At 44.2% G+C, this 14930-nt stretch overlaps 1 protein-coding gene across 1 annotated transcript in view; it reads right to left on the bottom strand.

Moving 5' to 3' along the window:
* Positions 1 to 14930, bottom strand: part of LOC139415873 (cadherin-13-like) — a 345399-nt gene that overhangs the window by 13792 nt on the left and 316677 nt on the right. Inside the window, exon 8 of the mRNA XM_071164006.1 lies at positions 2310 to 2540. Within this exon, the coding sequence (XP_071020107.1) occupies positions 2310 to 2540 (231 nt within the window). The remainder of the gene's footprint in view (positions 1 to 2309; positions 2541 to 14930) is intronic.

Below are 14930 nucleotides of genomic sequence, written 5' to 3' on the forward strand. Positions count from 1 at the left end.
TAAATGACAGACCCCTCTAGCATGCTTATAATGATAAGCCTTCTCACATGATATGGGATAAGCGGCAGAATGATGTACCCTGTAATTCCCCACTATACCAATATAAATGCCTGTAGCAGCCTAGTGAGAGTACTGTTCAGTAGATAGCAGCCAAGTGAGTGTACTGTTCTGTAGAAAGCAGCGTAGGTAGCAGCCTAGTGAATGTACTGTTCTGTAGGTAGCAGCCTAGTGAGTGCACTGTTCTGTAGGTAGCAGCCTAGAGACTGTACCGTTATGTAGATAGAAGCCTAGTGAGTGTACTGATCTGCAGGTAGCAGCAGAGTGAGTATACTGTTCGGTAGGTAGCAGCCTAGTGAGTGTATAGTTCTGTAGGTAGCAGATTAGTGAGTGTACTGTTCTGTAGGTAGCAGTCTAGTGAGTGTACTGTTCTGCAGGTAGCAGTCTAGAAAGTGTTTAGTACCTGCAGATAGCAGCCTAGTGTGTGCCAAAAATAGCCTAGGGAGTGTACTGTTCTGAAGGTAGCAGGCTAGTTAGTGTACTGTTCTGTAGGTAGCAGCCAAGAGAGTGTACTGTTCTGTAGGTAGCAGCCTAGTGAGTGTACTGTTCTGTAGGTATCAGCCTAGTGAGTGGACTGTTCTGTAGGTAGCAGCCAAGTGAGTGTATTGATCTGCAGGTAGCAGCAGAGTGAGTGTATAGTTCTGTAGATAGCAGCCTAGTGAGTGTATAGTTCTGTAGATAGCAGCCTAGTGAGTGTATAGTTCTGCAGATAGCAGCCTAGTGAGTGCCAATAGCAGCCTAGCAAGTGCACTGTTCTGTAGGTAGCAGCCTAAGGAGTGTACTGTTCTGTAGGAAGCAGCCTAGTGAATATACTGTTATCTAGATAGCAGCCTATTGAATGTACTGTTCTATAGATATCAGCCTAGGGAGAGTACTGTTCTGTTGTAGACAGCAGATTAGTGAGTGAACAGTTCTGTAGATAGCAGAAACGTGAGTGTACTGTTCGGTAGATAGCAGCCTAGTAAGTGTATTGATCTGCAGGTAGCAGCAGAGTGAGTGTACTGTTCTGTAGGTAGCAGCCTAGTGAGTGTACTGTTATGTAGGTAGCAGCCTAGTGAGTGTACTGTTCTGTAGGTAGCAGACTAGTGAATATATAGTTATGTAGATAGCAGCCTAGTGAGTGTATAGTTCTGTAGATAGCAGCCTAGTGAGTGCTGATAGTAGCGTAGGGAGTGTACTATTCTGTAGGAAGCAGCCTAGTGAATATACTGTTCTGTAGATATCAACCTATTGAACGTATTGTTCTGTAGATATCAGCCTAGGGAGAGAACTGTTCTGTTGTAGACAGCAGATTAGTGAGTGTACAGTTCTGTAGATAGCAGCCTAATTAGTGTAATGTTCTGTAGGTAGCAGCCTAGGTAGTGTACTGTTCTGTAGGTAGCAGTCTGGTGAGTGTACTGTTCTGTGGGTAGCAGCCTAGGGAGTGTACTATTCTGTAGGTAGCAGCGTATGGAGTGCCTGTAGCAGCCTAGTGAATGTACTGTTCTGTAGATAGCAGCCTAGGGAGTGTACTGTTCTGTAGGTAGCAGCCTAGGGAGTGTACTGTTCTGTAGATAGCAGCCTAGTCAGTGTACTGTTCAGTAGTTAGCAGCAAGTGAGTGTACCTGTCTGCAGATAGCAGCCTAGTGAGTGTACTGTTCTGTAGGTAGCAGCCTAGGGATTGTACTGTTCTGTAGGTAGCAGCCTAGTGAGTTTATGATTCTGTAGATAGCAGCCTAGTGAGTGTACTGTTTTGTATTAAGCAGCCTAGTGAGTGTACTGTTCTGTAGATAGCAGCCTGCTGAGTGTACTGTTCTGTAGATAGCAGCCTAGTGAATGTGCTATTCTTTAGGTAGCAGCCTAGTGAGTGTACTGTTCTGTAGATAGCAGCCTTGGGAGTGTACTTTTCTGTAGGTAGCAGCCTAGTGAGTTTATAATTCTGTAGATAGCAGCCTAGTGAGTGTACTGTTCTGTAGGTAGCAGCCTGGTGAGTGTACTGTTCTGTAGATAGCAGCCTAGTGAATGTACTGTTCTGTAGATAGCAGCCTTGGGAGTGTACTGTTCTGTAGGCAGGAGCCTAGTGAGTTTACTGTTCTGTAGATAGCAGCCAAGTTAGTGTACAGTTCTGTAGGTGGAAGTCTAGTGAGTGTTTAGTTCTGTAGATTGCAGCCTAGTAAGTGTACTATTCTGTAGGTAGCAGCCGAGTTAGTGTACTGTTCTGTAGGTAGCAGCCTAGGGAGTGTAATATTCTGTAAGTAACTGTCTGAACTCACTGTTGACCCTGGAGACCTTCCATGTGTTCTCCAGCCCTGGCTGCTTCCCCAGCTCGATCTTAAAGGGCCCAGTGTTGGGGTGGATGTCCCTGTCCCGTCCCCCCACTATCACCACACTGTCCCTGGCGTCTTCACACACCCGTACCACAGATGGGTGAACGTAGGGAGCATTGTCATTGTAGTCCTCCAGGTGGATGACCAGAGTGCCAGTTCCAGTGGCTGGTGGGCTACCTGTGAGAAGGACACAATTTACACATGTTAGTAAAACATCAACAACACAGCTATCTCTGTTACAAACACACGGCACTGTTCTGAAAGCCTAGTGTACTGTAACTCTAAACATTTCTCTGGTGTTTTGGGACATTTTTATTTCAGGTTTGCCAAGTCTATCCCCCTGCAATTTCCAAGTATCAGTTTCTTTCCACTTGAATCCAGTCAGGCGGTTCCAACTTCCTCAGATACTAGCTCTGTGGTTCACTTATCTCTTTCCTTTGACTCTGAGCTTCATTTAACTTGATAAAGAACTGTACAAAACAGACTTTGTGTCATTTCCAGACCAAAGGAACATGAATCACTTGGATCATGGTTAAACGATAATAGGCTCCAGAGTGGGGCAGCAGTCTAAGGCACTGGATCGCAGTGCTAGAGGCGTCACTACAGACCCTGGTTCCCTCACTACCGGCCGTGATCGGAAGTCCCATAGGGCGACTCACAATTGGCCCAGAGTCGTCCGGGTTAGGGGAGGGTTTGGCCGTCATTGTAAATAAGAATTTGTTCTTAACTTACTTTCCTAGTTAAATAAATGGGGGAAAAAGTGTTTGAGAGAGACCTGGCTTGGCAGCGAGAGCAGGTCTTTGTTGTTTAGATGAGATTACTCTTAATTGAATGATGCAGAGAGATGGCACTGCAGCATCAGAAATGATGTGCTGTATGATTTTCTCTAAGTCCCAAATGGCACCCTATTCCTCTAGTCTCTTAAAAACAGAAAGTTTAGTTCCAAAATGGTACCCTATTCCCTAGTGCACAACTTTTGGCCAAAAGTAGTACACTAGGAAATAGGGTACCATTTGGGACACACACTTTCTGTTGCATTGAGATTAGAGGTGATTTGAAAAGTGGATGCACGCAAAACAACTCTGGAAGTCACTGGCAATTACCCACACATGACAAGATCAGAATTAGAGAATCATCTTACCGCTATCAGCTTTCCAGGTACCTGGAAAAGTTTGAGTGAATAGGAGGCGATCATGTCAAGATGAGTGTGTCATAAATGTCAAACTGTTCAAATGAGAGCCTATTTCATTTTTATGGCCGTGTTATTGGTTAGGTGGTGCTTTGAGCGGCATTGGCTGGAGAAAGACTAAACAAAGACAGGATAAACCTTTCGAAGCACTGTAATAATTCGACCATGCTGGTCATTTATGAACATTTGAACATCTTGACCATGTTTTGTTATAATCTCCACCCGGCACAGCCAGAAGAGGACTGGCCACCCCACATAGCCTGGTTCCTCTCTAGGTTTCTTCCTAGGTTTTGGCCTTTCTAGGGAGTTTTTCCTAGCCACCGTGCTTCTACACCTGCATTGCTTGCTGTTTGGGGTTTTAGGCTGGGTTTCTGTACAGCACTTTGAGATATCAGCTGATGTACGAAGGGCTATATAAATAAATTTGATTTGATTTGATTTGATTTAAACCCCACCAATAATTATACCTAAAGTTTTTACTATACAAATCCCAGCAGATATAGGCTTATCTAGACTGGAGATAAACTTCTCAGACACACTGACCCGTAGGGCAGAGTGGGGTTAGGTGAGATAAAGGGTTAGTTGAACCAACCATTGCTTCTTGGAAACATACACAAACAAAATAGCTGCGAGCAGCAATGAAAAGGGTTCACAGGATGACAGAATGGACACAAGATCAGTTGGATAGCAAAGCATGTTCATGTTTATCTCTCAATTCCATGATGATGATGCAAGTGAAGTTTAGTCTAATACTATAGTTTATGAATATTTATAAATATACACGACATGACCAAAAGTATGTGGACACCTACTCGTCGAACATTTCATTCCAGAATCATGGGCATTAATATGGAGTTGATCCCCCCTTTGCTGCTATAACAGCCTGCACTCTTCTGGGAAGGCTTTCCACTAGATGTTCGAACATTGCTGCGGGAACTCGCTTCCATTCACCCACAAGAGTATTAGTGAGGTCGGGCACTGATGTTGGGTGATTAGGCCTGGCTCAAAGTCTGCATTCCAATTCATCCCAAAGGTGTTCGATGGAGTTGAGGTCAGGACTCTGTGCAAGCCAGTCAAGTTCTTCCACACCGATCTCAACAAAATATTTCTGTATGGACCTCGCTTTGTGCATGGGGGCATTGTCATGCTGAAACAGGAAAGGGCCTTCCCCAAACTGTTGCCACAAAGTTGGAAGCATTGTCTAGTGTCCTTGTATGCTGTAGCGTTACAATTGCCCTTCACTGGATCTAAGGGGCCAAGCCCGAACCATGAAAAACAGCCCCAGTCCATAATTCCTCCACCAAACTTTACAGTTGGCACTACGCAGGTAGCGTTAACCTGGCTGGTGTGCGGCTAATCAGCCATGGAAACCCATTTCATGAAGCTCCCGACAAACAGTTACTGTGCTGACGTTGCTTCCAGAGGCAGTTTGGAACTCTGGAGTGAGTGTTCAACCAAGGACAGAGGATTTTTATGCGCTACCCTCTTCAGCACTCAGTGGTCTCAACGGTCTCATTCTGTGAGCTTCTGTGGCCTACGGCTTTGCGGCTGAGCCGTTGTTGCTCCTAGATTTTTCCATTTCACAATAACAGCACTTACAGTTGACCGGGGTAGCTCTAGTAGGGCAGAAATGTGATGAACTGACTTGTTGGAAAAGTGGCATCCTATGACGGTGCCACGTTGAAAGTCACTGAGCGCTTCAGTAAGGCCATTCTACTGTCAGTGTTTGTCTTTGGAGATTGCATGGCTGTGTGTTAAATTTTATACACCTGTCAGCTATGGGTGTGGCTGAAATAGCTGAATCCACTAATTTGAAGGGGTGTCAAAATACTTTTGTAGTGTATATATGCTGACTGCGCAAGAGGCAGGACTTCCTGTTTCTAATTTTCCCTGATAAAATATCCACTTTTTACTATGACTGCCTCGCCTGGTTCACCAACTACGTGTCTGATAGAGTTCAGTGTGTCAAATCGGAGGGTCTGCTGTCCGGACCTCTGGCAGTCTCTATGGGGGTGCCACAGGGTTCAATTCTTGGACCGACTCTCTTCTCTGTATACATCAATGATGTCGCTCTTGCTGCTGGTGAGTCTCTGATCCACCTCTACGCAGACGACACCATTCTGTATACTTCTGGCCCTTCTTTGGACACTGTGTTAACAACCCTCCAGGCAAGCTTCAATGCCATACAACTCTCCTTCCATGGCCTCCAATTGCTCTTAAATACAAGTAAAACTAAATGCATGCTCTTCAACCGATCGCTGCCTGCACCTGCCCGCCTGTCCAACATCACTACTCTGGACGGCTCTGACTTAGAATAAGTGGACAACTACAAATACCTAGGTGTCTGGTTAGACTGTAAACTCTCCTTCCAGACCCACATCAAACATCTCCAATCCAAAGTTAAATCTAGAATTGGCTTCCTATTTCGCAACAAAGCATCCTTCACTCATGCTGCCAAACATACCTTTGTAAAACTGACCATCCTACCAATCCTCGACTTCGGCGATGTCATTTACAAAATAGCCTCCAATGCCCTACTCAACAAATTGGATGCAGTCTATCACAGTGCAATCCGTTTTGTCACCAAAGCCCCATATACTACCCACCATTGCGACCTGTACGCTCTCGTTGGCTGGCCCTTGCTTCATACTCGTCGCCAAACCCATTGGCTCCATGTCATCTACAAGACCCTGCTAGGTAAAGTCCCCCCTTATCTCAGCTCGCTGGTCACCATAGCATCTCCCACCTGTAGCACACGCTCCAGCAGGTATATCTCTCTAGTCACCCCCAAAACCAATTCTTTCTTTGGCTGCCTATCCTTCCAGTTCTCTGCTGCCAATGACTGGAACGAACTACAAAAATCTCTGAAACTGGAAACACTTATCTCCCTCACTAGCTTTAAGCACCAACTGTCAGAGCAGCTCACAGATTACTTCACCTGTACATAGCCCACCTATAATTTAGCCCAAACAACTACCTCTTTCCCTACTGTATTTATTTGATTTATTTTGCACATTCTTCCACTGCAAATCCAGTGTTTTACATGCTATATTGCATTCACATCGTATATAGACTTGTTTAGACTGTATTATTGACTGTATGTTTGTTTTACTCCATGTGTAACTCTGTGTCGTTGTATGTGTCGAACTGCTTTGCTTTATCTTGGCCAGGTCTCAATTGTAAATGAGAACTTGTTCTCAACTTGCCTACCTGGTTAAATAAAGGTGAAATAAAAAAATAAAAATAAAATGTTCAGACCACATAATAGGGCAACAATATGTGATTACACAGATATAATAATCACAATATTTCTCATTGTTTGTCTGCTTTAATTTAATTAAAATCTAACATGTATTTGCATGAGACAAAAATTGTCTCCTGTGCTGCCACTGGTGCCAATTACATCTATAGCGCCACCAACTGGTGGTTTAGGAGGAGATCAGACACAATCAGACACAACAGCTGTTCAATCTGAACTAAAGAAACAGATGAAAAAAAATGGGGAAATAATAAAAAATATTGCGATCCCAATGGGAAATACTTATTCTTTCTCACTATTAATGTGTTTATAGAACGGTAAGGACAAATTGTCACTTCTTCTGTCTGGTTCAACTAACAGGGTTTAGGACCTCCGAGATTTAAGTTTCAGTATCAAGAACTGTATGTTGCTGTAGCAACCTCTTAAGTTTGATCTAAAGAGTGCAATTAGAAGCTGGAGTTTTGATGAAGATTGAGATTGTTTGGGACAAGGCCCTGTAATTTATTTTAACACAACACTAAAAGAGACTATCAGCGAAGACAGATGTCAAAGGAAACATGCAGATGATGGTCATTTATAGTGAGACAAGCAGACACTGTGCTTGGCTAGAGTTTAATGAAGCCAATTGTTTTCTGTTGGCTTCCAAAATGAATATTCCTTCACCTAATCACTCACTGTCTCCCTCCTTCCTTCTCATCATCATCATATCCTCAGAATCAACCTGTCTCAGCAACAAACAAAACAAATGTCCTCTACTTCACTCTACTTTGTCACGGAGATTAAATTAAACTAATATGTGTGTTGAGACATTAAATCATTATCCATGGTATGTTTGCATTCATAGGCAATTTGGTCAGAGTTCAAAATTACATTAAACAAATTAATATTACAACAGAGTAACAATGTATTTCCCTTCCCCTCCATATAGGCTACACAATATTGTTAGCAGTATAAATTCACACAGTTTAAATTCATCTTTGTAACCATTGACATTGCGTGTTTAGAGAGAGAGCAGGCTTATTATGAATAATCCATTCTGGTATGCGTCAGGCTGCATGTCTAGATCCCTCCTCAGGTCCAATGAGTGAACCCAGTCAGTTCAGTTATCTGGTCTACTGTCAGAGCCCTGTCTGTGGGCCCCTGGCCTTGCAGCTCTGCTATTCTCCTGTAGCAGCCCAGAGATGAGAGGTGGATCGGGAGACGTGGACTGATTGACTTGTCGGGCTGGCAGGCTGGGAGGCTGCAGGCTGTGAGGAGAGATGCTCCCTTCTTCCTTCTCTTTCCCAGACGCTGTCTGGAGGCCAACACACTTTCCTGTTTTCTCTCTCTCTGCTCTCTGGGAAGGAAATGAGGGACAGGTTTGTGTTGTGACCGGCAGCAGTTTGAAATGGAGCGAGCGGAGCTTCTCCCTGGCACACAACGTGATGGGCAAAATCTATTTCTGCTCCTCTTTTCATCTGGGGAACAGGCTTTGTAGAGCAGTACAGAAAAATGACATCACATGGGCTACAATGAAATAGAAGAATCCTGTGGTCAGTCAAATGCTCTTTAATTCTTGTAAGAGAAGGTTACTGCTGTGGAATATTTATTAAGAGAAAAGTATGTTGTTTTTTTAGGGAAAAGGCTGTCCTCTTTATAATCTCTCCAAACACATCGGCTTTCTCTAGATGAAAGGGCCTACTCACATTCCACTAAGAGCTGAGAATGCGGCCATTCAAAACTCGTAGAATACTTACCTGGCTGGCTGCTGCTTCTTTTCTCATTAGAACACCCATTAAGTGTAGGAATACCAGCAACAGGGAGGGAGGATGCTCTTGGCTGGAAATGCTTATTATTGTTATTATTATTGTGATTATTTTCTCAGATACTAAAGCAGCTGATGAAAATTATTCATCCTAATCAGACAGGTTTTTTACATGGATGATACATTCAAGATAATATAAGACAAGTACTGGAAACAATAGAACACTACGAAAAATCTGGGAAACCAGGCCTGGTACTCATAGACTTTAAAAAGGCCTTTGATAAAGTACGACTGGAATTTATATATGAATGCTTGGACTATTTTAACTTTGGAGAATCTGATACATTGGGTTAAAGTTATGTATAATTGTCACGTTCTGACCTTTTATTTCCTTTGTTTTGTCTTTATTTAGTATGGTCAGGGCGTGAGTTGGGGTGGGCAGTCTGTGTTTGTTTCTATGTTTGGTTTCTGCTTCGGCCTATTATGGTTCTCAATCAGAGGCAGGTGTCGTTAGTTGTCTCTGATTGAGAATCATACTTAGGTAGCTTGGGTTTCACTGTTGGTTTATGAGTGTTTGTTTCCGTTTATGAGTGTTTGTTTCCGTTTCGGTTGTTGTAGATTTCACGTTATCGTTTATTGTTTTTGTTCGAGTGTTCATTTGTCTGTATTAAAAACATTATGGACACTTACCACGCTGCATCTTGGTCCGATCCTTACTCCTCTTCAGACGAAGAGGAGATCTGCCATAGAAAAACCACCACAAAAGGACCAAGCGGCGTGGTAACGGGCAGCAGCAGCGAACACAAGACTCCTGGACTTGGGAGGAGATTATGGACGGTAAAGGACCCTGGGCACAGCCAGGGGAATATCGCCGTCCCAAGGCAAGGCTGGAGGCAGCGAAGGCAGAGAGGCGCTGGTATGAGGAGGCAGCACGGCAGCGCGGCTGCCCCAAAAATGTATTGGGAGGGGGCACACGGGGAGTGTGGCGAAGCCAGGTAGGAGACCTGCGCCAACTTCCCGTGCTTACCGGAGAGCGAGAGGGACCGGTTAGGCACCGTGTTATGCGGTGGGAGCGCACAGTTTCCCCAGTGCATGTGCATAGCCCGGTGCGGTACATTCCAGCTCCTCGTATCGGCCGGGCTAGAGTGGGCATCGAGCCAGGTGCCATGAAGCCGGCTCTATGCATCTGGTCTCCAGTGCGTCTTCCACCTCGCCGCACTAGCCTGGCTACCGGGAGCATTCAACCAGGTAAGGTTGGGCAGGCTCGGTGCTCAAGAGCTCCAGTGCGCCTGCGCGGTCCGGTCTATCCAGTGCCACCTCCACGCACCAGCCCTCCGGTGGCAGCCCCCCGCACCAGGCTGTCTCTCCATCTTCTGCCTACAGGTGCTCCCGCCTGTCCAGCGCTGCCAGAGCCTTCCTCCTGTCCTGAGCTGCTAGGGTCTCCCGTCTGTCCTGAACTGCCAGAGCCTTCCTCCTGTCCTGAGCTGCCAGAGCCTCCCTCTTGTCCTGAGCTGCTAGAGTCTCCCGTCTGTCCTGAGCTGCTAGAGTCTCCCGTCTGTCCTGAGCTGCTAGAGTCTCCCGTCTGTCCTGAGCTGTCAGAGCCGCCAGTCTGTCCTGAGCTGTCAGAGCCGCCAGTCTGTCTTGAGCTGCTAGAGTCGCCAGTCTGTCCTGAGCCGTCAGTCTGTCCTGAGCCGTCAGAGCCGCCAGTCTGTCCTGAGCCGTCAGAGCCGCCAGTCTGTCCTGAGCCGTCAGAGCCACCAGTCTGTCCTGAGCCGTCAGTCAGCCAGGAGCTGCCAGAGCCGTCAGTCAGCCAGTTTATGGGTGTTTGTTTCCGTGTGTGTGTTTGTCGCCACACGGTACTGTTTCGGTTGTTGTAAATTTCACGTTATCGTTTATTGTTTTTGTTCGAGTGTTCATTTGTCTGTATTAAAAACATTATGGACACTTACCACGCTGCATCTTGGTCCCATCCTTACTCCTCTTCAGACGAAGAGGAGATCTGCCGTTACAATAATAACCCCAGGTGTAAAATAGTAAATAATGGCTACTTCTCAGAAAGTATTCAAGTGTCAAGAGGAGTAAAACAAGGCTGTCTTTTATCAGCATATTTATTTATTATTGCTATCGAAATATTAGCTATTAAAATCAGATCCAACAATAATATTAAAGGGGTATAAATCCAGGGATTAAAAACAAAGGTGTCATTGTACGCTGACAGTTAATGTTTTATTTTAAATCCACAATTTGGATCCCTGCACAGCCTCATAGAGGATCTAGATAATAGTTCTAACCTCTCTGGATTACAACCAAATTAAGTGCACCGTATTATGAGTTGGATCTAAAAAAAAAATACAACTTTTACATTACTGTGTAGTTTACCAAAAAAATTGTCCGATGGTGAAGTGGACATACTCGGTATTCATATCCCGAAAAAAATGTATTATCTCACTACAATAGATTTTAAAAGAAAGTTAGTAAAATTAGATAAGATTTTGCTACCATGGAAAGGACAACACCTGTGCATTTGTTGAAAATTCACCCTGATCAACTCTGTCATATTCCAGTTGACCTATTTACATATGTTCCTGCCTACACCTAACGACGTGTTTTTCAATTATATAAGTAGAACATACTCTTATTTGAAACGGGAATCCGGAAAAATGTTTATGGGCCTATTTATATAATAAATATGAATTCTGAGGGCAGAAATGATTAAATATTAAAGCATTGGACCTCTCACTAAAGGCTTCAGTCATACAAAACTGGTTTTGAAGCAGATAAGTAAGAACAGCTCCCCCCGTGTTCAAGAATGGCCTTTTTCCCTTCATTCAGATTACAACCGCTCTCTTTTGGTTATTTCAAAATGAAATGAAATCATAATCTCCCAAATATTGCTATTTTTAAAATTCCAGATTAATCCACCAGAAAAGACAGAACAAGAATTAAGATTAACTCAAATATAGTAATTAGTTCATAAACCATGTGCCATGGAATTAGTGCATCGAATAACTATTTTGCAACCTGTATGGTGCAGCTGTCACTGTTTTGGACCTGCAATGAAACTGGTATACTTTTTTACTCATCACAATTTTCTTTAGCCAATTTTGGTCTTTAATGCAGGGCCGACAGACAAGTTCCTTACGTTCTCCCCATTCCTCTTGGCTACTTGACTGTTCCATTTTTGTGGTAATGCTGCAATCAGTTGGTTGTAATTTTTAATAGAGCAGACATTTCCATATATTTCTGTTAACTGCATGTGTGACATAACTCCACCAGTCCTATTTCTCACATACAGTATTTTACAAAGATAGTTTTTTATTTTCTCCTAAAGTGACGCCAGATTCAAAACTGAGTTTCTCAATTAAAATTATTATACAACATTATTACAAGCAATATAATGTTATATACACTGTATAACCATACCAGCACTACAAGTTTTACTGCAAAGTGATCATTAGATCACTAGTTTTGGTATTACCCATACTGTCTATTCGGAAAATATTCTGGCCCCTTTATTTTTTCCAGATTTTGTTACGTTATAGCCTTATTCTAAAATGGATTAAATTGTTGTTTTTATTCTCATCAATCTACACACAATACCCATAATGACAAAGCAAAAAGTATTTTCTGAAATATTACATTTACATTTGGCAGTGATTACAGCCTCTAGTCTTGGGTATGACGCTAAAAGCTTGGCACACCTGTATTTGGGGAGTTTCTCCCATTCTTCTCTGCAGATCCTCTCAAGCTCTGTCAGGTTGGATGGGGAACGTCGCTCCAGAGCTATTTTCAGGTCTCTCTAGAGATGTTCAATCAGGTTCAAGTTGGGGTTCTGGCTGGGCCACACAGGACATTCAGAGACTTGTCCCGAAGCCACTCCTGTCTTAGCTGTGTGGTTAGGGTCGTTGTCCTGTTGGAAGGTGAACCTTCGCCCCAGTCTGAAGTCCTCAGCACTTCAACAAGTATCTCTCTGTACTTTGCGCCGTTCATCTTTGCTTCGATCCTGACTAGTCTCCCTGTCCCTGACACTGAAAAACATCCCTACAGTATGATGCTGCTACCACGATGCTTCACTCAGGGATAGTACCAGGTTTCCTCCAGACGTGATGCTTGGCATTCAGGCTAGAGTTCAAACTTGATTTCATCAGACCAGTTGCTTCTGTCTGGCCACTCTACCACAAAGCCTTGATCGGTGGAGTGCTACAGAGATAGGAGAACCTTCCAGAAGGATAACTATCTCCACAGAGGAACGCTGGAGCTCTGTCAGAGTGGCCATTGGGTTCTTGGTCACCTCCCTGACCAAGGCCCTTCTCCCCCAATTGCTCAGTTTGGCCGCGCGGCCAGCTCCAGAAAGAGTCTTGGTGGTTCAAAACTTTTTCCATTTAAGAAGGATGGCCACTGTGTTCTTGGGGACCTTCAATGATACTGGACTTCCTGACGGGCTGCCCCCAGGTGTTGAGGGTAGGTAGCAACACATCCGCCATGCTGATCCTCAACACAGGGGCCCCTCAGGGGTGCGTGCTCAGACCCCTCCTGTACTCCCTTTTCACTCATGACTGCATGGCCAGGCATGACTCCAACACCGTCAATAAGTTTGCAGATGACACTACAGTGGTAGGCAACAATGACGAGACAGCCTATAGGGAGCAGGTCAGAAACCTGGCCGGGTGGTGCCAGAATAACAACCTATCCTTCAACGTAATCAAGAGAAGGGAGATGATTGTGGACTACAGGAAAAGGAGGACTGAGCACGCCCCCATTCTCATCGACAGGGCTGTAGTGGAGCAGGGTGAGAGCTTCAAGTCCCTTGGTGTCCACATCACCAACAAACTATCATGGTCCAAACACACCAAGACAGTAGTGAAGAGGGCACAAACCTATTCCTCCTCAGGAGATGCTGAAGACACTCAGGAACTGGGCATATACAGGTGGGATGTGGGTTGGAATGGGAAACTCTGATCCTTTTATATACAGTGCCTTGCGAAAGTATTCGGCCCCCTTGAACTCTGCGACCTTTTGCCACATTTCAGGTTTCAAACATAAAGATATAAAACTGTATTTTTTTGTGAAGAATCAACAACAAGTGGGACACAATCATGAAGTGGAACGACATTTATTGGATATTTCAAACTTTTTTAACAAATCAAAAACTGAAAAATTGGGCGTGCAAAATTATTCAGCCCCTTTACCTTCAGTGCAGCAAACTCTCTCCAGAAGTTCAGTGAGGATCTCTGAATTATCCAATGTTGACCTAAAGGACTAATGATGATAAATACAATCCACCTGTGTGTAATCAAGTCTCCGTATAAATGCACCTGCACTGTGATAGTCTCAGAGGTCCGTTAAAAGCGCAGAGAGCATCATGAAGAACAAGGAACACACCAGGCAGGTCCGAGATACTGTTGTGAAGAAGTTTAAAGCCGGATTTGGATACAAAAAGATTTCCCAAGCTTTAAACATCCCAAGGAGCACTGTGCAAGCGATAATATTGAAATGGAAGGAGTATCAGACCACTGCAAATCTACCAAGACCTGGCCGTCCCTCTAAACTTTCAGCTCATACAAGGAGAAGACTGATCAGAGATGCAGCCAAGAGGCCCATGATCACTCTGGATGAACTGCAGAGATCTACAGCTGAGGTGGGAGACTCTGTCCATAGGACAACAATCAGTCGTATATTGCACAAATCTGGCCTTTATGGAAGAGTGGCAAGAAGAAAGCCATTTCTTAAAGATATCCATAAAAAGTGTCGGTTAAAGTTTGCCACAAGGAGACACACCAAACATGTGGAAGAAGGTGCTCTGGTCAGATGAAACCAAAATGGAACTTTTTGGCAACAATGCAAAACGTTATGTTTGGCGTAAAAGCAACACAGCTCATCACTCTGAATACACCATCCCCACTGTCAAACATGGTGGTGGCAGCATCATGGTTTGGGCCTGCTTTTCTTCAGCAGGGACAGGGAAGATGGTTAAAATTGATGGGAAGATGGATGGAGCCAAATACAGGACCATTCTGGAAGAAAACCTGATGGAGTCTGCAAAAGACCTGAGACTGGGACGGAGATTTGTCTTCCAACAAGACAATGATCCAAAACATAAAGCAAAATCTACAATGGAATGGTTCAAAAATAAACATATCCAGGTGTTAGAATGGCCAAGTCAAAGCCCAGACCTGAATCCAATCGAGAATCTGTGGAAAGAACTGAAAACTGCTGTTCACAAATGCTCTCCATCCAACCTCACTGAGCTCGAGCTGTTTTGCAAGGAGGAATGGGAAAAAAATTCAGTCTCTCGATGTGCAAAACTGATAGAGACATACCCCAAGCGACTTACAGCTGTAATCACAGCAAAAGGTGGCGCTACAAAGTATTAAC

The sequence above is a fragment of the Oncorhynchus clarkii genome, chromosome 1, assembly GCF_045791955.1.
Source record: "Oncorhynchus clarkii lewisi isolate Uvic-CL-2024 chromosome 1, UVic_Ocla_1.0, whole genome shotgun sequence".
Classification (NCBI taxonomy): Eukaryota; Metazoa; Chordata; class Actinopteri; order Salmoniformes; family Salmonidae; genus Oncorhynchus; species Oncorhynchus clarkii.